This window comes from Carassius auratus, chromosome 25, assembly GCF_003368295.1.
Source record: "Carassius auratus strain Wakin chromosome 25, ASM336829v1, whole genome shotgun sequence".
NCBI classification, from domain to species: Eukaryota; Metazoa; Chordata; class Actinopteri; order Cypriniformes; family Cyprinidae; genus Carassius; species Carassius auratus.
In genome coordinates, this window is record NC_039267.1 from 10621070 (window position 1) to 10647832 (window position 26763).

The following is a 26763-nucleotide window of genomic DNA, read 5'->3' on the forward strand; positions in this document are numbered from 1 at the left end:
ACATTAATTCGTAGAATTTTTATTATGTACAGGCCACATTGTACAACTGAAAATCTCAATTTCAAGAGCCTTAGCTGTGGATTACAGTGTCACAAAATATTCAACAAAATGATACAACCATATTAAAATCTCAAACATTTGAATGCTCTGAAAATGTGAGAGGACACGCCATAAGCAAACACGTAACTGACTGCAAGACCAGAAATTGAAAACACAACAGAGAATGCCAAATAAATACTGTACAACAATTACTGCATGGTACAAACCCTGCCTGCAGGCCAGCAATGTTTTTGACGTTTATCAAACACATTTAGATATGTGTTAAAACAGTAACAAAACAAAAAACAGTGTAGTGTAACATAGCTAATGCAGTACATGTTAGGTGCAGTGCAGCATTTTTTTTTTGACAGACACAGAAGCTGCTCCTCCAAACCTAAAGAAAAAACAACAACACGCATCTCAAAGTTCTGACTGCAAAACGTGCCCAAATCCTGATCTGACAAAAAGCACTAGAACTAAGATCTAAAGAAAAAACAAACAGGTGTTAATGGCATTGTGGTTTTTGTCTTCGAAATGGATCCAAACAAAATGCTTGAGTATCTTAGTCCACAATACACCATCATAACAACAAAAAATCCTTGGAAGATGAAATACAGTATCAATACTGTGCTGGTTGTAATGACCTGTTCATTCTGTGCACCTTTGGGTTGACTGAAGCCCTTGGAATAATTAGTATCAAAGCTGTCCATCAGAAAAACAGTCCGTGTGTGAGCCCTGAGCTGCTGTACTTGTACCTCAGCGAGTCGTCCGAGTCCATGAAATCAGTCATGAAAGTTCCTGGAAGCTTATGGAATAATGTGCGTTTTGCCTGAAGAGCTTTGTAAATTATGTTGGAGTTGCTATAAATGTTTTAAAAGAGAACAAACTTGGAAATACAAAATAACTTTTTTTTTCATGGGTATAATTACTAAGAAATGTTATATTAGGTTAGATAAAACAGCTCTTTTTGCTGCCTGGACACCAAAATTCAAAAGCATGACCTGACTTGATTACATTATTTGGCATTCATCAGAAGGAATCCAAAACCTTGAGCTCAAACAATTACCTGAGGTCTTTCACACAAAACCAGAGTAAACTACCTCAAAAAGCACACATATATCTTACAAAACGCGCCATATTTCAATACACCGTGTTGGTACAACTGCAAAAATGTCTCTCTTTTAAGATTTACTTTACAAAAATAAATACTCTTTTCCATTCTTTGTTAAAAAAAAAAACAAACAAAAAAAAAAAACGAGTAGCCAAATACATTGCAATGTAAAAAAAGAAAAAAAAACAAAAGGTAAAAATTCTGCTTGGCCATCTTAAAGGTCTCACTATACACAGCACCAGTTCAAACAGTGTTTCTGAAGTTGATGAGGTGGCTGGAATGTATACTTATGGAAACAACACGTTTCTGAAACCAGATCCTTAGAATAACAGTAAAAACCACCCCCCCCCCCCCAAACTAAAAACATTTTGAAGGTAAAAAAAGAACGATTATATTATAATGGGGCTATCTGGGCCTGTGTTTTGATGAAATATTAGCTTCTTATTACACAACACGTTTGTTCTTTTCCACAATGCAATACAGATATGGATGACATTTTGGAAAAACAGCTAAGTCGTTACACAAATTGGCGACAAATATCTAAACATGTTTCAAAACAGATGCATATTAAGAGCCCAAAGAACAGCAAACCTCCTCAGTGAAATAAATTGTTCTCTTTCATCAGTAATAAATACGTAATTTAATAAAAGTATAGAAAATAAAAATCAAGCACCAAGATAAAGGAATAAATAAAGGGAAAACGTCTCTTGCCTCATTTGAATGCTACCTTCAAGCACCTTTAAAGTCAGTGTCCGGAAGCCCACTAGGTGGCAACAGAAGACCAAATATAGCTAAACTACCCAGCGCTCCTCAGCGAGCTATAGAAAACATGACAAGATGAATACAAACGTGGACAAAAATAAATTTTTTTTCCTTTTCTTTAATTTCCCACAAAATGTGAGAAGATTTTGACTGTCAGGTAGTTAAAAGCCGTCATCCTTGGGTGAATTTTGTCTTGAGGCAGTTTATGCAAATTTTCTTCAGTGGAGGAATTGCTAGGAAAAGTTGGTTGCAATCACAAAATGAGAAGACCAAAAAAAAAAAGTCAAGCACCTTTATGAAATCACTTCATCACTCTTTTTTAAAATGCGCATCCTCAAAGTGATGCGTTTTAGTCGTGGGAGGCAGCATGCTAGTCTTTGCTTTTGTGGAAGTAAACCTGATTTTGGATGTCATCGCTGAGAACTGAAAGCCTTAAAAAGTGATGTTTTCAGTCTTATTTTCTTTCAGTCGCCTTGTTTCTTTGGATGCATATTAGCAAAACTAGGAAACCATGTTGAGTTGAGTGAAGCGTTTAGTCACATGATTCCTCCGCTTGGAGTTGATTGGTAGCCAATACCATGCTTTTGAGCTAGTGTGTTCAACCAAACACATTTTATGCCCTGTCACCTTTAACACGCACGCTCAGCATCCCAAATCTTCTGCAAGCGGCGGCTTCCATAACTGGACTTACACAAAGAAGGGTTTGTGTCTGCTCAGTTTGAGAATCTTACCCAGACGCTGCTTCGCTGTAGCCATACCTTTCTTCGGACGTTTCCCTACAAGAAAGAAAAGGGTAAGTAAAATAAAAAATAAATAAAAATATATAAAAACTTTTAATCTGATCATTTTTAATTTCATAATAATTTATCAAATGTATTTAAAAATATAAAGATAAACAAAAACCACAGCAGAAAAAAATAACAAAATAACAAAAACAAATACAAATAAAAAACAAAACCAAATAAAAAACAAAATATAAACATGAACAATAAATAAAAAACAAAAACAATAAACAAAAGCAAAAATTAAAACAAAATCAAATAATTAAATAAATAAATAAAAAGTAAATAAAAGCAAACACAAACATACAAAACCAAAATGGACAAGACTGACTAATTTCTTAAAAGTGAAATGTGCAGGTTTTGTGTTAAAATATTTCATGTGTAGAGGAAATGGTGCTGCTGTACCTTTGGTGGCCTGATTGCTGATTGGTGGAGGATTTGGAGCAGGTCTCTTGGACGGGTGCAGAGGTGGCGACAGGGATGTTTCACAGTATTGGTAGCTCAAAGTGGGGCTTTCCCCATGGGCTGGGGAGTGTGTGTGACTGCTCCACGCCTCGCTGCTGCTGTTGCTGCCGCTGCCCTGGCTGTCCATGAAGTTCTTGTGTTCCTGGATCCTATGCTTGAGTTTGGCGTGACGTTCTCCTTCTGAATCACGCTCCCGAAAGCCCTCCTCCTGAAGATAGTAAGAAAAGAGATTTAAACTAAAACATTGGCCATTGGAATAAATGCAAAATCAGTGTCAATTGAAGTTTAAAAATCAATTTAAAACAAAATGCATTCTCTCTAGTAAAGTGAGCCAGATTGGGTTTACCTGTGATGAATTGCTGTCTGAATCCTGGTTCTCCTCTCCTGATGCAACCTCCTTTCTACCTGAGAATGGTAAAAGAACACATGAAAAAAAATATTTTATGGGAAAAATGGCTGTTTAGCACTAGAAACTTCATGAACTCTTACTGTATTCAGGAGAGGGACGGTTGGTTCGGGACCACCAGGGTTCCTGTGAACTGCTGGGATCTTCTGACGGGTGAGAATACAACAGTCCTGCCATAGACAGCATTCCCTGGATGGCATCCTCTTCAGTGCTTGGCGAGGTAGCAGATTCACTGAAAATTAAATTTTTTGTAAGCTTTAAACCAGTGCATTTCAAAAACACACACACACACAACCCTAAATCGTTCCCCGGCATACCGACTCTTACCTTTTAAGACATTTTTCAAAAGTGTCAAGGTTTTGCCTGGACTGATGTGTATCCATTGTGTAGCCAGAGCAACTTTTGGTCTTACTCTGGTCGTCTCCACTCCTCCTAATCTCTTCATCTTCCTCTTCCTCTGAAGAGCTTTCAGATTCTCCCCCAGAGCAATTATTTTTCTGCATGGACAGGAAAAGAGGGTCATTCCTAAACTCGGACTCTATGCGCTTCCTGTGCATGAGGGGAAATGACAACATACCTGTGTAGTGTACTCCGCATCTGATTCAGAGTCCGAAGAGATGTCTGAAAACACTAGTTCTCTGCTCCTGAGATCTGAGCTCTCTTGCTTATTAAAATCTGTGGGAAAAAAACAGCTAATAGTTTGTAATGATATTTCAGAGAGAATAAGCAATACAAGCTGCTGCAATGTGCTTTAATGCTAGTGACTAGAGTACACAAAATTGCTTATAAAAAACATTGCACGCAATATTGATTGAGATTTTTTTTGACTGTGATGAATTTGAGACTTGATTGTACCTGCGAAGGGCTTTATGTCTCTGGCTACATGATGTTGCTTATCCTCCTCTTTGATGTAAATATCCACTTCCTGTTCTTCCTCTTTAGGTACTAGTTTAATCTTGAGTGAATCCATCTTCACATCTCTGGAGCCTTCGTCTTCCTTTATCCTTGGTTTTTTTTCTCCAACATGCTGCCTGTTATCTCTGTGTGGACAATCAGATGGGGAGTTAAAAGGATGTGTTCCCAAAATGACATGACCAAAATAAATCCAAAAAACAACCGTTGCAACTGCAAGTAGAGTGCTAAAATGACTATTACCTTGCATAATCCTTCTACATTTAACACTAACGCTCATCAAATCCTGCATGAGTCATGTGGTGATTCATGCTTAACGTCCTGCAGCTCCTGACTAATGTGTGATAATCTTCATAGGTTAATGCGGTTTACCTGATTATACGTCCGTTACACAGCACCAGACGCAGGTCGTTATCCAAAATCCGCTCTGCCACTGCAGCTGAGGCCGTGGAGACCTTGTTGAACTTCAGGTTCAAGAAGGCATCCTAAAAAAAAATAGTTTTTCAGATGATTCTCTATAGATTAGCCTGAATGCTGTTTTCGATAATTCCACTAACCTCCTCATTGGGACCCATTTCCAATCTTTTTAAAACTTCCTGTGTGTGCTGCTCAAAGATGTCGAGGTTGGAGGGAGCTTTAGGGCTGTGAGAGTGATGATGGTTCTGGTCACGAAGACGTCTGGCTGTCCTGCGTGCGTGAGAAGCTCTCTCATGTGCCGACCTCGTGGAAGGACACGCAGAGAGCCCTTGAGATTTCATTAGCTTGCTTCCGCTATTCCCATTCTGATAATCCTAGGGTGTTTGAAACAGCATTGTGAGAGAAATACAACAACTTCAATATTAGTTATAATGTAGCATTGAGAACCTTTCAATGCCCAAAGAAACATAACACTTCAGAAGACTACATTTTGAAAATTGATTCATGATAAAACCATTTTACAATTTGCATTTGAGGTATTTTGGGTTTGCTATATTGGCTAATATGTAATAAATAATAAGTTGCACATTTATTTACTTATTTTTGTTCAATTAGTAAACTATTTTCACTGATTATTTTAACTGATGAATTGCTGATGTTGCAATTGTATGCTCCAATATAAACACTACAAGTGACTTTAGCCATTAAAAAACGAATGATATATTGAATAATATTATTAGTAGCATTTGCATATATAAGCCTTATGTGAATATTAGCTGATGGTACTCTTGTTGCTTTAAATTAAGATTCAAATTAAAATGAAATGTTTCTGGTGTTGTTGAGTTAAGAAACATTATTTTAAAAACGTAAATAACATACAACATAAAAACTGTGAATGTATTCTTTTAGACTCTACGGTCCAGGTAAGCAGGTTACAGCAGGTTTCAAGCAGTGTGGCTTACCTCAAGGTACTGGATTTCCTTGGTGAGCATTTTAATCAGATGGCTGGGTCTGATATGGTCAGGGACCTCGCTGGCTGGCTCTGTGACCTGCGGAAGATGAGCACACATTGCAGACAATAAGAGGTTTGTGCCACAGAGCAAACCTCAGGTTCCCATCCAGAACCACTGACACCAGATACCGGCCCCTGTGGGACGCCCCTTGCCCTCATTATTCCAACAGGGATTGCAATGTACAGTGGGACGATTGCAGGTGGTTTTAGAGGTAAGTTTAAGTTTGCATTTAATCTGATGTGGTAAGCCACTACTTCCTTCACCTCTCTCTTTAGCCAGTTCCTCAGTGCAGTAATCAAAGCTTTCACTCCCTTGATCAGGTATTCTGGAGGCAGGCAGTTATCTTCCCGGGACTCTGACGACAGACAATAAACAGTCGATTAGGAGGGACACCCGGGAACGGAGTGGCAGCACGCCAGTGATTGAAGTGCTCTGTATTGACATGCTGAGTGATTTCAGATGACGTACCTTTGAGAGTCTCCAGCAGATTCTTCGCTACATACCAACAAATGGCCTCAAAATAAGGAAACTTAAAGAGGTCTGGAGTCTTCAGTCGCCGCTCCATCTCATAGCACCTAACATGAGGCCAGAATTAGCTACACTTGAGCCACAATATATATACACACAACTCTGAAAATGATACACTTATTTGGAAAAAGTTTCTTTAATAAGACAAGACAGTTTTGTTTTGGTTTCCAATGTTGGTTATATAATTACTACTTTATTTTGTTTTACTTTTATTTTAGCTATTGCTTATCATTGTTTATTTAGTTGTAACCGATGAGTGGCCAGTCCATACAAGATAACTATCAATATTTAAGGATTTAATTTTGTTGTTATTAGTATTAATACAATTAGTTTTTTGTTTTGTTTTATTTAATTTTTTTTGCCGTTTTATTGTATTATATATTAATATTATGATTATTATAATTTTTTGTTATTACCAATAAGTGGCCAGTAAAGTCAAGTCTCCAATATTTAATACATAATTTTTTGTTGTTTTTAATAACATTTATTCATTATTAATCATTTTCTCCAATATATCAGTCTAGAAAGAAAATGTCCCTATCAGAAGAAAATAAAATTAATAATCATTATTGTTTTTATCAATTTGTTTTCCATTTCCATTTTTACTTTGATGCTCCTTTATAATGATATATAATTCTTTACTTTTATTTTTGCTTTATTGACACTTTGTTATTATGATTACTACTCTAATTACTCTTAATATTATTATTATAAAGAATTCCCTAACAGTATAACATTAATATTATAAACACTTAACTTTTCCAGTAAAATTTTAGCTTTGTTGCTCTGTTACCTTTGTAATAATAATACAAATAATCATAATAATAATAATAATTATATGTTGTTAGGGAATTCCTGTGTGAAAAGTGCTCACTCACCTGAGCTGCATGCCTATGTTGAGGTTGTGGAGGAAGTTTCCTCCGAAAGCCATGCAATCCTGAGAGGTGAGAACCGCATGGATCCATCCTGTAAAAGAGGTCAAGAGTGTGTCAGCAGCGGAGCGGCAGATGCAGACACATGCAGACATCTGGTCTGAACTGCAGCTGTCCCTCAGCAGACAGTGAGCCATTCATATCCGCTGGACCCAGACAGATTTCACCAAAATCCACTCAAAGGTTTTGGACAATTCAGATTTTGAGTTCACAGAAATGTCACTCAAACACCTCCAAACATGCTTGTTCAACTAACTCTATAAATGCACAGGACTTTAGACATAATGGCAAACAAAAGCTGAGATGTGTTTGCTGGGTGGGCGATTCGGCGGCTAACTGAGAACTGCTGAGCTGAATCAAACCCCCAGAGTGTTTCAAAAGCACTGCAGAGCCCACCAAACAACCAGGCTGTCAACTACATCCGCCACTTCCTGTCTACGCTCAAACATATAGGCCACATGCGAAGGGTGGAACGCATAAATATATGTTAGTTTCAGAGCAACTTTCATACCGTAGGTTTGAGGGACTTTTGAAGTCTGTCTCACAGCGGGGGACGCGCAGGGTCTCACGGTCATAAACCGATCTGCTTGTGCCATCAACACAGCTGGGAACCAGATTCATTTAAGACCACGCATCCCGACCTGCTCATTTTGGGTGTGGGGGTTCATAAAACATTCAGATTTATGAAACCACCCATAAATATCCTATTATATGATATGAAGTCATGATGACGATATACTTTTGGATGAGTACTGTGACTCAAAAATGCTTTCGAGCTTCACTAATGAACCATTGGCAGCAGATTGGATAACACATTTCTAAGATTCATGTGGCTTTCTGGGTGGTAAGAGTTTCTGCTCGTTCCCGTTACGTCTGAACCTGAAATGAAGAGCACAAATCAGCCTTGGCCTTCCTGTGGAAGCGCCATTAAACACAGCTGCTCCACAATAAGTGGAATACCAGTTCCTCTACGGTTCCTCTTGCGCCAACATCCGCGTGTCAGTAAAAAGGCCCGAGATAAACAGAATACTTCTTTTTTTCTCCTCCAAGGTGAAGTGTGACATTTTGCATTACTAGCCAATAAGATAATGAGTGTTTTAAAGCAGGTTTTCACTTACAGTAGCCCCGCCCCCAAATCAAACCATTGGTTAATCCTCTTTCTATGCCAGGTTGGCTTAAAGTCAGCATGAAGCCGAAGTTGTAATCATATTTTCTTCCCTGTTGTGACATATATGGAGTAGAAGAGTTTCTTCAACAAGAAAATAAAATGTAGTGATCTTGTCCATCGGAAATAGAACGGATCATTCTCATTTGCTTTTACAATCTCATCATAATACAAATATATTTTATTCTAAAACACTTATTTTAATTTTTAACAATTTAATATCATCAACATATTTAAATATTATTACAATTTAATTTAAAATAAAATATTTTTAACTAAAAAATATATATTTTTTTAAATTAAATTAAAATAAAATAAAATACATTTTTTAATTAAAATAAAACAAAATAAAATACTAACCTGTCGGGATCAGGAGAGTAGTTCCCTGCTGCACGACACACTTGTAGCACTTGTCCACTTTCTCCCCGAAGAACACTTCACTCTGGTTTGGAGACGAGCTCCACTCCTCATATAGTGCAAGGTTGGCTGGGGTTGGCTTTATCAAGTAAAAAACCTTCTCCCCCTGGAGAGAAGAGAGTTAAGAAGTCATTTATAATCCCAATATTCCAGTTGAATAGAAAGTTCAAATGTTCATCATGTGAACTTACCCACAGGACGTGGTACCACACAGATGTGCCCCCAAAATCAATATGGAAGTCGGTATAACTGTCCTTCACACCCATTAAGCAGTACTTCTGCACAAAGGGCTTGGGAAAGTAAGAGTCATCAGGCCAGTAGTTCTCCACCCATGACATCTTCTGAGCAATATCAGGAACCACCACCAGCTCTGACATCCTGAACACAAGACACTCAAGCGATCATCTGAACAAAACCCCTTTGTGTTCAACATCACTTTCATACAATACCAACTTGGTGTCTGAAAACTCCAGACTGATGACGTTGAGGACTTTGGGCCGCTGAGGGCTGTAGTAATACTTCACAAACACACTCAGCTTCATCTTGCTGTCCGCTTGCCTGGCCACATCGATGACATCAATCACTTTGTCGCCTCCTGTAAGCAAAAGGAGCAAGTTGAGTGATGTGCGTGTGCGGGCATCAAAGGAACAGAAACACAAAACAAATATCATTACCAAAACAAACTCAACAGCGATAAATTGCAATAATCATTAAAAGGCCATAAAGCATATTTTAAATGAGAGAAAGACTGCCTTTTGGCACTGAAAGGTTTCCCAGGGCCATCTCTTCTCAGAATGTTTCTTTACAAGACATTCGCTGATGTTTATAACTGTGAGAGAGACAACTGGCAGGAAGAACATCAAAACCCATCAGAAAGCGGCTGGGAAAAGCCTCAAACACAAAGCAGGACAGCTGGTGCTTGTGTACACAAACGGCACCCTAGTGTACCTAGCCAGAACCAGACTCATCCAACAAAGAAGACCATAAAGAGATCATTTATTGCTGTTCTGGGATCAGGTACATCAATATGACTTGCAACACTGCCAATAAAAATCAGTACTGGATCCTTAATGGATTCAAATCTGCAGTGGCGCCTTCAACAAATATGGGTTTGATTTAAAAATCCAAGCACCAAGACTGTAATATGCGTTTATATGTGCATAAATGAAAGTATTTATGCTATTAATTACTCCTTTTATCCAGTAACAACAAACTTTTTAATAGTTCTGGGGACATAAAATGTCTTTTATGATCTTAAAAGCACATTTCCAATGCATCGTGGTACAAAAGCGGCTTTCACAAAAGCAGGTGGAGAGTGTGGTTTGTCATTATAAAAAAATGCCAATGTGGAAAAAAGCCACAATGTTCGATTTTGCTGGTTGGGGAGCCATGAAGGCAAGCTGCCCATTGATGTAACTGAATTAGCCGGGCAGCAAGCCTGCAGTTAGCAGTCAGAAGTGCATTAAGGACGAAAGCTAGAGCTTTTCGTGCAAGCTCCAGACGTAACGTCACTGCAGCTAGCTTTAACATTCATCGAGCAATTCAACTCATGTACGTAACTTTTTTTTTTTTTGGTGGGCATATAGTCAGACTATCAATTTCCAACTATCAAATTCCCTGTCACACATCTCAATAGCTCATCCATGCAAATCAGCATGTTCTTGCAGAAATTGGAGCGAAAATGTCAACAATTAGCATTTGTACTTACATTAGCAGTGTGCTAAAATGTTTACAGAGGAAATGAGGAATTAAGAGGTTATGAAGAAAGAGGTTTTTTTGGGTCACACAATACAAATCATATTATTTGGTAGGCATGAGAGCCGATGCCAATATCTTGGAAAGCAGGGGGCAGATGGATATAAAGCTGATATAATTTAAAAAAAAATTAATTTTAATTAATAGTTAAGAAATTTTTTCTAATTGACAATGGATTAAAAAATAAAATTTAATACATAAACCTACTTATACTTTAGATGACAAAGTATTTTCCACAAATAAATAAATATATATAAAATAATTAAAAAGGAAGTAAACACTGTAACCAACAGGGCACTCAGTATTCTGGGAAGTTTGTGTGCAGTGGGAATCATATTTTTTTAAATAAAGCCAGGGTAAACACCCATTTTATGGACAGCACACAGTGAAAATGACATGAATATGACACTGGGCAAATGCATGAAGTACAGCATAATTTGAAATCACGAGTTTAAAGTTTAAAGCATTCAGTTCATACAGACAGAACACGCGATCATGCTGGATTAAAAATGCACACTTCACAAGATCGCACAGCTGGATTGAACTAAGTTTTCAAGGTCAAAATAAACATCCTGCTTCAAACACATCAGCCAAGCAGAAAAACTTTTTGGCTAATGCCAATATTTGAAAAATAAAAATAGGCCTTGGCGATATATATTGGTCGACCACTAATTCTAATAAAGACTTAATTAAAAAACAAAATTCAAGCTCACTGAAGGCAAGTATACAATATACAAATATACAAGTGATTGAATAAGAATAAGATATTAAACTAAGAAAAGCAATAGTACATAAAAACTACAGTAGAACAAGAAAAAATATAAGACATGCTACACGCATTGTATAAAGTAATCAAATGCATAAAAACACTGCATATTCTTCACTGTAAAAAAATTAAATATTTCTTCTTAAGTTCCAAAAGTGGTTTAGTCAAGAACAGCGGGAGATTTTTTTTTCTCTTTTGTTGTTTGATTAACAAGAATGTCAGACAGCTGGGATATTAGACTGCTGTCACTTTAAGAGCTACCTGGATCCAATATACTGTAAGATGTGTTTTCTCAGCTGTTTGCTTTCACTTAAGACCTACTGTGTTTATGAGGATACTTGCAAAAAGATAGGCACTTTGACAAAAAAAAGTGTGTATATTTAACCATTCAAGACTTATAAAGCGACAAAAATAACACATTCAATACTAACGTGCTCTATGAGCACCGTCTTCACGAGTACACACACCTCTCTGACAGTGCTCAGAAACAGTCTCTCAGACAATGCACGTATAGTGGAATATGTTCACGGTTTATTGCATTTAAAAGGCATAAAATCACTTGTTTTTAAACCGCAATGCTTAGAAATGTGACTACGTAGCAAACCAAAGTCACGTGAGTGTGTAACCTTGACAGAAACGACAGTCAAAATCCCTACTGGTGGACACTTTCTTACTGGTTAGTCGTGTCGTATGAATGTCATGTGGTATAAAATCAGTGGTATTAAAAAAAATAATAATAATAAAAATAAAAAAAACACTTAGCAGACAGCTAGCTCAAATGGCTTAATATATTATTTGTGACCTGAAAAGTGTCATGCGGTCACCAAAAGGTGTGGCAGTAGAAAACCTTTTGTCACCTCACTGTAAGTGCAATGTAATCAAACTTCATTCCCAGTGGGCTGTAGGCTCCCCCTCAGGACCCAAATGGAGCAGCTGATCGCCGCGTGTATTGTGATAACAATACATTATACACTCAAATGTGAGCGGTAGAGGAGTGAGCTGTAACCTAAACTTTACGGACAAAGCTCAGTGGGGAAGATAAAGCGGCTGTGTAAGCAGACACTGTAAGGACCAGGACTCTCAATGAGATGAGGCATGCTTGCCTGGTGTAAGGAACACCACTTTTATCTGCACTCTTATTTCATTACAGGTTGATTAATGTTTGCTAAAAGGTTAGACCCATCTGACTCACCTAAGATTACCATTTGATCTCCGAAGTGGCTGGACTGTAATGTAACTCTATTACCTGAAGACAACTCTTAATGGAATTAATATTTAAACCCATGAAGCACTGCTGCTCAATGGCTATAATGTAGAACGCAATGGGTATAGGTGAAAGAAACAGGGTGAAAAGGACGATCCCCTCTCCCTCCTTACCGACATAGCGCTCAACATCCTTGACAGAGAAATCCGGTGGAGGTAAACGAAGGCCGAGCTCTTCCATTTTGTATACAGCGATGGGATAGCGGAAGCCATGCCTTTCCAGATATCTCTGGGTGACTTGACTGCCATGCATTTGCTGCAAGATCTCATCTCCACTGCAGATTAAAACACAGGAGAATTACTTATTAGAGAGCAGCTTTGAACAAGAAGTATGAACTACTCAGATGAAAAATAAGTCTTTACTACACTAAACGGATTTCTAGAAAATGCAACAATAAGAGAAGAGAGAACATAAGCTGTGCCCATATGCATGGTGTGGCATCACTGGCAGCACCAAGCGCTGGAGTGCTTTGTCATGATGGTGTTGGTTTCCCACAGCTGGCACACGTACCTGGGGAAGGTCCTGGCCTGCAGCTCGCGCACAAACACAGAGGTGCCAGCCTGCACTGGCTTGCTGCCATCATCTGGCTCTGTGTAGTCGTGTCTGTGCCAGTTTCTTCGCTTCTTCACTGTAAAATCAGGCGGAGAGAATTCAATACGTCTGGCCTCAGAACAATACCGCAGTCATTACTAGACTACCACAAGTACATAACATCTGTTGCACACCACTGCTTGTCGGATCACAACAGTTCAACTGACTAGACACAGTGTGAAATCTCTTAAACCAGTTCCGGTCTCCATTTGATAATTAGTCTGATGATGAGAATTCCTGACAGAGAACAGAACAGGAACAGAAAATCTGCAGAACTTCATATAAATATAGTGGTATGGGTTAATCAATAGATTCTAACGGTGCAAAAAGTGGATACGTACTCAGAGAGGGTCCATGGTGGACGTCACAGTTAGGACAGTGGTAAACATCAATGTCCACTGCATAGTGCTCTTCTACCTCAACACAGCTGCAAGAAAATAAAAATGTGAATGAGTTAATGATTTGTACACAAATAGTTTTCTGAGAATACTGTGTGTGCAATGACTGATGAATTCTTTATGATTTTATATATATATAAAAAAAAGTAAAATCTGAACAAATTTATCGTTCCAATATATGGTGTCGCTAAGTTTTTCCAGGCGCGTCCGCACCTGATCGAGTTAAAAACATCTCAACTTTTCAGAATGCCGCAGGCATATCAGACCTGAACCAGGAAGTTGGTCACCAGATCACACGGTAACCAGTTAAACCTTAACACCGGAGAGCGCCAAGATGGTTTTCTCTGAGGTGCTCGCGCATCGCAGTTGTGCTGCCGTGGTACACCATATCGGTTTTGCAAAGGGAACAAAGGGCCATTTTATTTGTCCTCTGTTTAAAGTATCCCCATACTTTTGATAACAGTGGTCTCTGTTTTTGTGATAGAATGCAACTTTCTCCATTCCCAGTTTTCCATTACGCGAGATGTAAACAAACAGTGTGACGCGTCGACGCATTGTTAGAGTACATGGTACTTTAAAGTCAGTGCTAAACAGAAGTTGCTAAATGTCCATCAAACAATTCGACAGTGGCTTGCACTTGCTGAAGGAGCTTTATTGAAACATTTCCCCACATCTGAAGAGTTCAGTAGCTTTGCCAACAAGCATCTTATCGCTCAAGACCCGTGTGCCGCACTTCTTCATTTTCCCACTTCCAGCCGCACCCTCCAATTGACTTAAAGGCATGTTGTTTCACAGGAAGTCACATGACGAGCTAGCTCTTGGCATTCTGTGGAGATTCATTAGCCAGACAGGTAATGAGGCCTTGCATACTTCTCTGGCTCAGGTTTTGCTCCGTGTTGCCAAAGAAAGCAATTTCGTTAACTCCTTGGTTTAAGTGTTACATTACCCAGAGTGAAGTGCTCCAAACAATGAGGGATTCACATGGAGACTGCTTGACTAGCTGGAAGTAGCCTGAAGTAGTCTGAAACTGCAATATAGCAAACGATATGCCGGATATACAACATGGCTTTTTTATTTTATTTTTTTACTTTGTAGCTTCAATTAGCACATATAAAACATTCCAAAATATGCTTGAAATGTAATCCTGCTGGAGATCGAGCAGATTCTGCAGTGACCGAGGAGTAACACCAGACTGGGTCATCTACGGTCGATTATGTTTAACCCCAGAAAGGCCTGGCTAAACCAGAACTCCAGATGTGAGGTTACATTTGTTTGGGCTCCAGGGCACGAGACATGAGGTGAAGGGGGAAGGGAGAGTGTTTGTGTTGGAAACAAGTGTGGGAAACAGCAGCATTGAGTGGCAATGGTGTGTTCACATCAAAAGATGTAAATTAGCCTTCTTACTGGGAAAATTTGGGGTTTTGTGTGTTTTTGTTTTCAATGCCACAAGAACAAGAGGTATTACATAGACACATTATTAACAACATTAGCTGCAAAACAACAAAAGAAAAGTTACATAAATTTCAGTCATTTTAAGCCTGCTGCAAAAGGTTTAGGCATAAAGTCCAAGGATTGTGAGACCGCAGCAGAATTATGACTTTCTTTCTTGCAGTTCTGAGTTTACCTCTCACAACTGATTTTTTTCCTGCCAATTATTTGTGACTTTTTTACCTCATAATTCAGAATCTTTTCTTGCATTTGCAATATATACAAATATTGTTTATACATGCAATTTAGACTCTGCAAGTTTATCTTGCATTTTGTGAGTTATCAGAACTGTGAGATGGCGGAAACAAGCTTCCAAATACTTGTACTTTCCTAATTAAAAAGTAATTGCATATTATTCTTTACATTACAAAATGTCATTCTGAAAAACAAAAAGCACATATAAAAATACACAAATTTCTATCATACACCCTAATTTTCAAAGTGTTCTTCCAAAAAAAAGAAAAAAAAAAAAGAAATCTCAAATCCCATTCACATAGGTCACCAAGATCACCAAGTTTGATGACATGCAGTACCAATGGTTTTTGGTTTCACTGAACTGGATTCATGCTAACCAGCTTGGTTTGGAGTGGCATAAGGGTGAGAAAACCATTTGCATTATCCAAAAATGAACTAGTCAATTGTTTCATACAAAGAAAATGATGCACCAATCGGAAGCAAGTGCCCCATATCAACATCTATGTATATTTTTATCTTCCTCAAAGGAGCCAGAACAATCCAGCTACTGCAGATACTGGCCAATAACCTTCCCTCCTTCTGTTTCCTTCAGACTTTCTATTGTGATTGTGATGAGAAGACCAAAAAGGACATGCAGGAAGTGACTCATAGACATCATTACATCACAGCGCCTCAATTCTTGACCTACTGTAGGACGAAACACCAGTTATCTCCTCAAATCTGGGAGAAAGGTCTACTCCTACTCTATCTGAGTAATCTGTGGTGAGGAACACTGTGTCACTAAAAACAGATCTGACTCAAGAGTTTTTGAGCCACGATAACAGATGCTGAAACGTTCTGTTGTTGCCAAGCAGGATGGGTGAAAAGAACAGCACTGGGCGGGAGAGAAAAGACTGCTTGAGTTCTGAATCTGAATGAGTTCAGGCCTCAAGAGAGCTGACATCACGAGGGATCGCTGGGTTGCTAGCGTAACAAAAAGATTCAGGCAGAAAGAGAGAATGATGCAACATGCACAGAAAATATGAAGTGCAATATTATTGGCAAGTTTCTGCAGTGGAGAGTTAAATTATGAAATAATGGTGATCTAATAATCAATTGATGTGCTTAAATAACAAGTAACTTTTTGTGTGGAGAAAAAAAAAAAAAAAAAAACGCAGTGCAAATCAATGCGGACCAGCAACTAAAGGTGATCTATTCCTTTAATAAAAGTATTTTGAAAAAAGCAAAATATGTGAATAAAACTACAGAAATTGTATACACTAACATTATCAATATAATGGTTTCAAAAATAAACCAAATGCATATTTTTCCTTTTTAAATAAAACAGCAACAATAAGAATAACATCAAAAAAAAAAAAAATTAATATAGATAAACAAAATATAGTTACATTTAGTTACATTGTTAAATTTATCAATGCTACTTTTAAATTATTAAAATTCATTTATTAAAAAAATATTAACAACTGACTATTTTAGCATATACTTGTGTGTGCACTGCACTATTTACATGCTAAAATAAATAAATAAATAAAAATGAGGTTCCATCTCCAACGGATCTTGTCTTTGAAAGGTTTCTTTTCTTTAATTCTGCTTTGGAATTACCGGAGAATAAATCTATGATTGTGCTTCATGTTCCTCTGTTACAGTTTCCCTGTGAAAGTAAATGAGCATACCATGTTGTCACAAACAAATTCCACAAAACCTCATGAGACTTGCTAAACTATGCACTTTTCAACCTCAAGAGGGTGGTTCAGCGTGAAATAGGATAATAGCATTAAAGTATGAGAAGCACAGTAACAGACTTGTTTGTTTCGGTGTTATTTTATTCATTTAAATCTCACCAAGCTATTGCATTTGCTCATTGCCAAGACTTACACTGTTGCACTGGTATTGCATGTTGTTTTGTCAGAAGTGTGTTTGTGTGTGTGTGTGTGGTGGGGGATCTTGACGGGAAACAGAATGTCACTGCATCTGTCCAAATCCTTTGTCTAAATAGGACACACATCACAACATTGCGATAATGTACTAGATGATCATACTGGATGATTGTTTGACTAAAAGCTGATTGACTTGACACAAACAAGCCTCTAGGCACTGTTCCATCCATAACATAAATCTGGGTTGTTCGTGTCTGAAAGAATGAGCCTTTAAGCTCTAAAAAGATGTTGGGATTTAGCCTCAAAAGACATGAGAGCACACGGAGTGGCTGTGAAGGGCGGGATCCTCTTCCCCAGTTGAAGAACGCTCTGACAGAGCTCTTAGGGACTGCCATTTAGCCTGAATGGAGATAGTCATTACTCAGCGGAAATGTAGGCTTGATCAGGAGACGGAACAAGTCCAGGCAAACAATAAGAGGATGTGGCCATTTTTCTCAACGGCACGTTTTTGGAGAAGTGCCCATGGGTCCCCCAATCAGAGCACAGCATATTTCTGATGGTTCCTCAGATAATGGGCTTTGTGCGGCTGATCCTAGCAAGGGGTTTTAATAGCAGAAGGTTGGAAAATGCTTGAAGGCTCCTTTGAAGGAGTCATCTCAAGTACAAACCCCATCACAACCAATGAGATCTCCTGAAGGCTTAACCAATCATTCACGTAGACGGCAAACAGATAAAAAGAGTCTCCATGGTGATGGCAAGTTCACAGGCAGAACTCACAGTATGTAAGCCATAGATCCCATTACGCTCTCAGAATCCCACTTTGCAGTATGGTTTGAGCCAGAGGCCTCCTTGCCAACAAAAGCATGCATGAAGATATGGAGAATTTGAGCTCAAATGTGTTTTATTCCATCACAACCTCTCTAGATTTGTTCTACTAAAGAATAAGGAATGGGAATTGAAAGGAATTTAATGATTCAAAAAGATTTAGAAATGCTTAAATGGATAGTCCACCCCAAAAAGATTACTCTACCGTCATAATCTACTCACCCTCATGTTATTCCAAGTCTTGCATTTAATCACTTAACATTTCTACATATTTATTCCATTTAGTTTTTTTTAGTCTCTATTTCTTTCTCACATCATTATCATAAGCTCTTACATACTGTTACAATTAATGAAGTCAATAACTTAAAATGTAGGTCTTTTGTCGTCACAAATTCATAGTCAAATCTGCAAAGAACATCAATTGCCCATTTATCTCAATCAACATGAAGCAGCATTTACTTGGGGCCAAGCATCTTTTTATTGGTAAACCTAGCAAATCTGCATATTAAAAGTTTAACAAACTTGAATCCAATGCAAAATTTGTGTCTGGAAATATTTCGCCTTTTAATGCTCCTCACATTAAATTCTAGATCGCATGGATTACTACTTAGATGATTGCATTTTGCCTGAAAAATCGAAAACTCAATTACAAAAAATGATCGAGGCAAATTCCTCTGGCTCGAAGCCTCTTTTAATTTATTTTCATGGTTCTTTTGCAATTATTTTTTTCTAATGCGACAACGCATTAACGTCACCCACAAAGCTGAAGGAGACAAAAGCGCTGCGTCCGAAATCGCGTACTGCAAGGAGTCAGCAAGTGTTTTGATTTGAGGGCGCGTGCAAACGTAAAGAAAACGTTGCGGCGTGTGTCCATTGCAAGATAGAGCTCGCATACCACAACTAGGGCCCTATGATTTCCGCGATGCAGAAAACGCAGAGGGAATCGCGGAATCCAGTCATAAAAACGGATTAACAGTTTATTAATTCAAAATAAACATAAAACAGCGCACCAGCCCCTCACGGACGACTGGTGTGCTCAAATAAAAACCAAAACATAAAATAAGGCCCAGGCCTGGTCCTCTCTCGTCCTTCACGGTCGTCGCTCCAGTTTTATATCCTTCCATCTCCTACGTGGGACTCGAGACCAGTGGTGGGTCGCAGGTGTAGCTCATCTCCAATCACTACACCTGGCCTCACTCCTCGTTCCCACGTCCCTCGGCCCCGCCCCACTCGTCACATGAATCCTGCATGTTCTGTGTGTCTCTGTTAATGAATGGAACAGAAGTGCGACTTCCAGACACTGGAGTGCGTGCGCTCGGTGATTTTAGTGTCTGCTGTCTCACTAAATAAGACGTGATGACATGCACAACATCTCCAGAACTGCACTGACAGTCAATTCATGAGCATTTGACAGTTTGATTTGAGTAAAACTAGCATCACATAACATACACAGAACTGTAAAGGTACGTCAACCCATCAAAATAAAAGTCCTGTATTACTATTGTTCAGCACAATGTACATAGCCTACTACTATAAAAAATAAAACTTTTTTTTTTTAAGGTTTAATCACACAACATTTCTTACATGTTTTATTTTTAATAGTAAATCCCCTTTGTTTACCAAAAAGTTAAGTTTGCTTAATTTTCAATAATTAAAAGATAAATTAAATGTAAAATTTAATAATAAATTTAATGTTTTGTGCGTTTAATGTTCAATGTGCATCTCAGAAAATGCTTTATTTAAAACCCCAACTGAATGGCACTTAAATGCACCTGTCAACTTTATTGTCATTGTTCACAGTACAAGTATAGACAGAGAATCAATGGGTAATAATTAAATTTTTATTTTTGATGTATGCATTGCATTCTATGCATTTAAACAGTAAAAAAAAAAAAATTCTAAAAAAGGAAACTTAGTTGTTAATTTTAAGAGACGCAAGAGTCTTATTTTCTCTTGCATAATTAATATTGCACTTTAATTAAGCAAAAACACATTTTATCAGATTACTCGATGGAATTTTTTGGTAGAATACTCGATTACTAAAATATTCTATAGCTACAGCCCTACAGTACACACATACTAATTTTGTGATGAATTTTGCATCATGTGCACAGTACGCAGACTCTTGCGTACATGTAAAAACTGAAATATATTTTGCCTTAAGGCTTTAGAAGATTTTTCATATACCACATAGTGTTGCCTGAGATTTTAAAAATGTCCATTTCCTGCTAACATTCGAGTGCTGTTGAGCAGATTCTAAACACCACTGATTGGCCATAGTGGTGACGGAGTCAACAGATACAACTGTGATTGGCTACTATGATCATTGCTCCATGCTTTTCACAGAGCGCTCACACAGAAGCACACAAGAGGGTTTGAAAGTCACATTTAGACACAGCTTTCAAATGCTCCTGTGTGTCTTCTCAATGAAGAGCGTGAAGCGATGCTCACTGTAGCCAATCACACATAGATTATATGGACTGCTTTTTGAGCTTAACAACCCATGGTCACCAGTCATGTTCACTGTATGGAAAAGAGCAGCATGAACACTCTGCTAAACATCTCCTTTGGTGTTCTACAGAAGAAAGCAAGCTCATACAAGTTTGGAATGACATAAGGGTGAGTAAATGATGACAGAATTCTCATTTGTGAAACCTGCTGAAAGACTCAAGTATAGTTCTATAACCTCAGGCCTGGGTGAACATGTCAAAATTAGCTTATTTACTTGACTTTATATATAGGGTCTCTAATAATGAGGTGGAAGTTTAGGGTTTCCGAGTTGGACAGCAAAGCAGAACCTGACAGTGACCTCTCATATCCTTCAGTCCCAAGATTGAGTTACTAATCATTTAGCGGACACCTCATCCTGTGTGACCTGCAACACTAATTGCAAAGACAGTCCTCCTGGAATAAACTAAGGTTTTTTGCTTGAGGACATAATGATAGAACAGTAAGATAAAGTGGCTGAGCAGGACTGTGAGGTGAACCCGCACCCTTTGTGTTAGCGAAGATCTACACTCCAAAGAACACAGAGGACACTGTCCGTTTTGATGTGTGGCTGCACTTAATTCGCTAAATTAAGCCTGGCTGAGAGAAGTCAGGGAGGAAACTGTGGGCAAAAAAAAGCTCAGCCAACAGACAGTGAAGCAGCAGGAAACATAACATAAAACGAGGGTAAAGAAAGATAAACCAAGCCTTCCCCTCTCCCACTTTATGTCTCTTTGTGAACCCAAACATCTGTCTTAAACGCAGACAGGCCCTGAGAGAAATGAGCACAGGAAGCTGCATTTAGCAGCATAGGAAACTAGGCTTTATTGCTTCAAACCCACAAGCTTGGCCTAGACCATCACCCCAACAAGAGCTGCGGACTTCCTCCAGACGCTACTGTGCTGCAAACTCTCACCTTTGTTTAGAGATCAAAACACAAACAAGACTGTAACTGCCGCTGAAAAATAGCATAGACTCGTACAGTTTCAACTAGAGAAATTCTACCGTACCGTTTAAAAATTTGGGGTAACTTTTTGGAAATAATTACTTTTATTCAGCAAGGATGCATTAAATTGATCAAAAAGCAAACACATTTACTCTAGTTTACTCTATTTTCTACTCTAGTTCTGATCAAATAAATGCAATCTTAATGTGAACATAGACTTCTTTCATCCTTGGTTTGAGGCGATATTTCCACAGCTCCAACTACTTTCCCTTTTCAAAGCAATAAAATACTATAAGAGCACTTATTAGATATGACAAATGTGACAGATGACCAGTGAGATCATCCGGTCTAATCATAAAGTGGATAATGGTTTTGAAATCAATAGGTTGGCAACCTAAGGCCGTTAATCATAAGCAGTCTGTGAAAAATCCAAATGCCAAACAGCACAAATAATGTTGTTACCAAAGACTATAAAAAACCTATATGCAATGACTTGTTTAGAATCATGCAATCATATTTATGCAAGAGATTTTATTGTCATTTAGCAAATGTAACTAGAGATAAGATTCCATCAGATTATCATTGCAGTATTTCATCCTAATAGATCGCAGCACATGATCATCTCGTCTTCATTAATAATCCCTGAACTCATACAAACACAGGGTGACACTACGACCCGTCCAATCCTAGTAGAAACCTGGGCTGACCAGCCAGAAGTCATCTATCTCTCCTCAGAGGGACGTTGATGAATGGGGGCTTTGAACTTGCCTCTGGGTAGCCAGGCCTCCATCAATCTTTCCCCTCCTACAAACACACAAGCGCACTCATGCACGTGCATGATGCATGCAAATACATGCACTATTCAAAAGACAGACCAGCAAACAGGATCACAGACCTTCAAACTGATTTAAGAGGATTTTCTGAGGACAAACCAACCATTAAACGAGTCATTAGGAAGCATTCCATTTCTAAGGTCACTGTAAATGCTGTAAAACTGGCCTGCACCTGACAGGTAAGGCATGTATGGGCAGTTTTTTGAAAGGTTGAAACTGTACAACTGGGGCTATATCAGGAATGAATATCAGGAGTTTCGTAATCCTCTGAGGCCTTCACCCCCAGCAGCTCCTTCCTCCCAAACCAGGCTGTGCATGGAGCCAGATAACAGCCAGCCCCCGGCGACCGGCTAGACGGCTTAATCCCACTGGTGGCAGCAGCAGTGCCACATGGAACCTCTGAGTAACAGAACAAAACACATCAACCACGCATTGCGAAAATATGATTAGCCTGTGTTATCAACACACCACAATGTTGTAATGCAGAGATATAAAACCCCTTTGGCAATTGACTTGCAATTCAAGCAAACAGGCCTACTGCAAGAATGCTTGAAAACCATGATAAATATTTATATTCTATTAGAAGGGTGGGGAATTTGGGTTGTGACCCGTTTCTGATTGACCTCTGAAATGCTATTATTTAGAAATTTAATTCAGACCATGTCAGTTCCAAGCTGTGGTGTGATTCCTGGAAGACATGCATTAAAAACAGAAAAGTGGCCCAATTATATATTCAAATTAATGATAATAATTCTTTTTTTAATAATTTAAATCTTAATTTATATAAAATGTAAAAAAAACATATATATTCAAATAATGTTAATAATAATAAAAGCATTATTTGTATGTTTTTATTTTATACATAAAATGCCAATATTTATTATTATTATTATATATCAACATTATTTAATATGAAAAATGCAATAATAATATTAATAATATATAAATACAAATAATATATAATTATTCTTTAAAAATATAAATTTTAGGAGGTCTTGTGAAAATCATATTTTTAATAATTTAAATAATTTAATTAAATTTAAAAATATTCCAATGTTACTAATAATAATAAAATACATTTACTAATTTCACATTTATATAAATTATGTATTCTATATATAAAATTGAAATATTTTATAATAAACTATCATAATAACAATAAACGATACAAGTTATAAAGATAGATAATAGATAATAATATAAAGATAGATAATACTTATAAATTAGAAATAAATATTATTTAAAATAATTCCAAACTATGAAAATATTTTTAAGAATTTCAATATAACATACATACACACACACACCATTCAGTTGCTAATAATAATAATAATCTGCATTTGTTTAAACATTTATTCTGTTTTATGAAGACATTTTATATATTTCTGGTTTAATGAAGATGTTATTATAAACAACAATAATAATAAAGTCCTACCTTGTCTATAACGTTTTTTTCTTAATACACATCTTTTTTTAAGCTAGTAAACTAAAAACAAACGTGCCACCCAGCTATTTCACACTTACACACAAGTTGCAACACGATGTTCTTGCACGCTTTCCGGCAATATTTACAGTTCAAGCCAATTTCATCCCGAGCGTTTCACACATGGCTTCAGACCCACGCTCCACACGTCAGTCGGTACCTGTCCCTTTAAGAGGCGGAACCGTATGCCCATATTTGTAAAACTGGGGGATTTAAATGCCCGACCCCTGCTGTCAATCAAAAAGACCAAACAATCACAGAAGCCTCAGGCGCTGAGCTCCATTACAAACGTGACTTTCCTTTTTACATTTAATACTCCCATAAAACCTAGCAAACCCCAAAATCAGACGCCACTTTCTGAGCAATCCGTAACGCACATTTAAAGCATTTAACGAAAGAAACGGGGAAGGATCTGATCTCGTAAACTAAACCACACGTCTTTGTTTAGTTACCCCCCCCCCCATCTTGTGTAACTTTTCATCGAAACCCCCCATGTTTATTCACGCTTCACAGACTGACTGCTGCAGAACAACCAACAAAGAAATAACCTGCATGTCATATACATTTAATTCACTAGCAATACAGGCTGCATAAATATGAAGCAAATTATGAAAATTTTAAATAAGCCACCAAAATATCTATTCAGATGTTGTTTGGCCAGTCAGCGTTTATGTCAAAAGTGAATTTCACACAGTCTAAAACTCTTAAAACAGTTTTATTTTCCGTTAACTTCTCTACAAAAGGAGACCATCGTAGTTTAATAAAATATTTTTAACCATAAGAAACAAGATAAGTCTTGAGAAGAAAACACGCATGCAAGTGCAAAGCGTGCAAGTTTCAGCACCACATCCATTATGACTCAAAATAAATCATTGCTACTCTATTTTAAACCGATTTCCTCTTCTTTTTCTTTATTAATAGTAATAGCTGCCATGTTGTTTTGAGTTGTTAATCTCTCTTCTTACATTATCATTTCAATATTTGCTTTGAAGTATAGCACGTTGTCCCAAATGCTGTTAAAGTATGCAAAATAAAGAAACCTTCACTTGACCTCTGACATACAACAATCACACGTGCACCTCGATGCTGACATTTTATTATGTGACACAAAACTACATAAGGGGTTAATGTCAGCTGATGCTCTGCAACTCCTCGCCACAAAGCTTCTGAGAAAACCCTGCGTGAACCCATCTTTGCTGCTCGGATCGCTGGATTATTATAAGAAGCCGTGGAAAAGAGGCAATTACTGCAAAAAAACACCGAACGAAGCATAAGCCCACGGGTAAAACGAGCGTTATATAACAAAACCTGCAAACGGGGCGATTAACGGGTGGACATATTGACAAAGCAGCGCGTGAAATCGCTTCGGTGCGAGCGAGCTCAACGCTCGGCTGACTGACACCAGAAGTGCTACAGGATTTCATACGTGGATGTTTTTGCTGTCTTTCCGATGCAACGCGTGACAAAGAAACGGTTGAAATCCTTACCTGCCGTGAAACCAGTCCTTACAAATATCGCATTCTATCATGAACCGGCTCACATCGTACGGCTGCCGGCAGACGCAGTACAGCTGGGCCGTCGCCATCTTCGGGACTGTCCCCAAACAACGCACGCAGCCGAGCTGCTGGGATCATGCGGGGGCGGGGACTCCTTTAATTATGCGGAAACAACACAGAGTGGAGCTGCAGTTTACATGTGAAATATTAACACGAGAGTAAACGCTGTTTAAATGTGAAATCCTGAATTGCGTGCATCAGAAGTATTTTTAAATTTCAATGAGCTACCAGACAATTTAACATTTAATTTCAGGAGATTAGACTCGAACACTGTCATGCAATATTGCAAAATTATATTATTTGGTCTTATTTGAAATACAGTTCTTATGAGGAAAGAGAGAAAGATATTTTCCATCATATTTCAATACAGACTGTTCAGAATTTCCCTCTAGAAACACCTCTGGGTTAGAATTTGATGAACGTGTTTGTGTAACATTTCTTTTTGCCAAATGCTTTAATAGCCACAATGCATGATGGGAAGGAGACAAACATACAAAAATCTTTAAAAAAAAAAGACAATTTTACACTGCAATTCTTTTTACACTGTGCCATTACTTTTAACTTTATATCAAGACATGATAATTATATGTTAGTAATAATATATTTAAATATTAAAATCCTTAAAAAAACTGACGCAATTTAAATATATATATTATTTGTATTTGGAAAACCTATATGTATTAAGTAATTTTATTGTCATGTGATTATTTAATGTACCATTTTGTTAATATCAGTATGTTTTACAACACTGATAATCTTGAGATCTATGATTCACATTAAAAAAATTATAATAAATATTTTATGGCATTCTTTTGACTTTTTATTTTTTGACATTATTTTTTTAAGCAGCCCCATTTAAAAATATCATAAATAAAGGCAGCAGCCTACAACAAAAGTAATATAAATATTTTACAATTTAAAAAATATAATTATTTTATTATTAATTTTGTTTTATAATATGATGCATTATGTAATAATAAGTATATGGATACCTGCTGATCATAAATAAAGTCATTAGGCTATATAAAAGGATGATTTATACTTTAATGTTTTCGCATTGTATTCTTGCTGTGTTTGTTGATTCTTTCCTGCAGTGTCGAATAAAGTATAACAGTAATCCGCTATTCCTGAAACTTTGGGTAGAAGGTGAAGGTAGACAATAGCACCACCTTGTGCAAAATCTGATCATTACAATCGATGTAAAAGCGCAACTCTCTGACGAAAAGCCTGAATATAAAGTGCAATCGACTCGACAAACTACAACGGTTCCACTATAAAGAACAACTCTGCGACGCGGTGAAATTTAAGCGGCATTCATTACAAGTTTGTCGCGTCGCGTCAGATGGGCTT

At 37.6% G+C, this 26763-nt stretch overlaps 1 protein-coding gene across 1 annotated transcript; it reads right to left on the reverse strand.

Moving 5' to 3' along the window:
• Positions 1–25686, reverse strand: LOC113043252 (lysine-specific demethylase 7B-like). Its single transcript, XM_026202500.1, has 20 exons — positions 25345–25686; positions 13667–13752; positions 13245–13362; positions 12848–13008; positions 9403–9544; positions 9141–9327; positions 8893–9055; positions 7314–7401; positions 6376–6482; positions 6171–6262; positions 5857–5943; positions 5035–5268; positions 4850–4962; positions 4421–4605; positions 4143–4240; positions 3893–4062; positions 3649–3797; positions 3506–3564; positions 3100–3367; positions 1–2688 (listed from the first exon to the last, which is right to left on the reverse strand). Exons 1-20 carry the CDS (start codon positions 25440–25442, stop codon positions 2600–2602), a joined length of 2694 nt encoding a protein of 897 aa, XP_026058285.1. The 5' UTR covers positions 25443–25686; the 3' UTR covers positions 1–2599.
• Positions 25687–26763: the final 1077 nt, after the last annotated feature.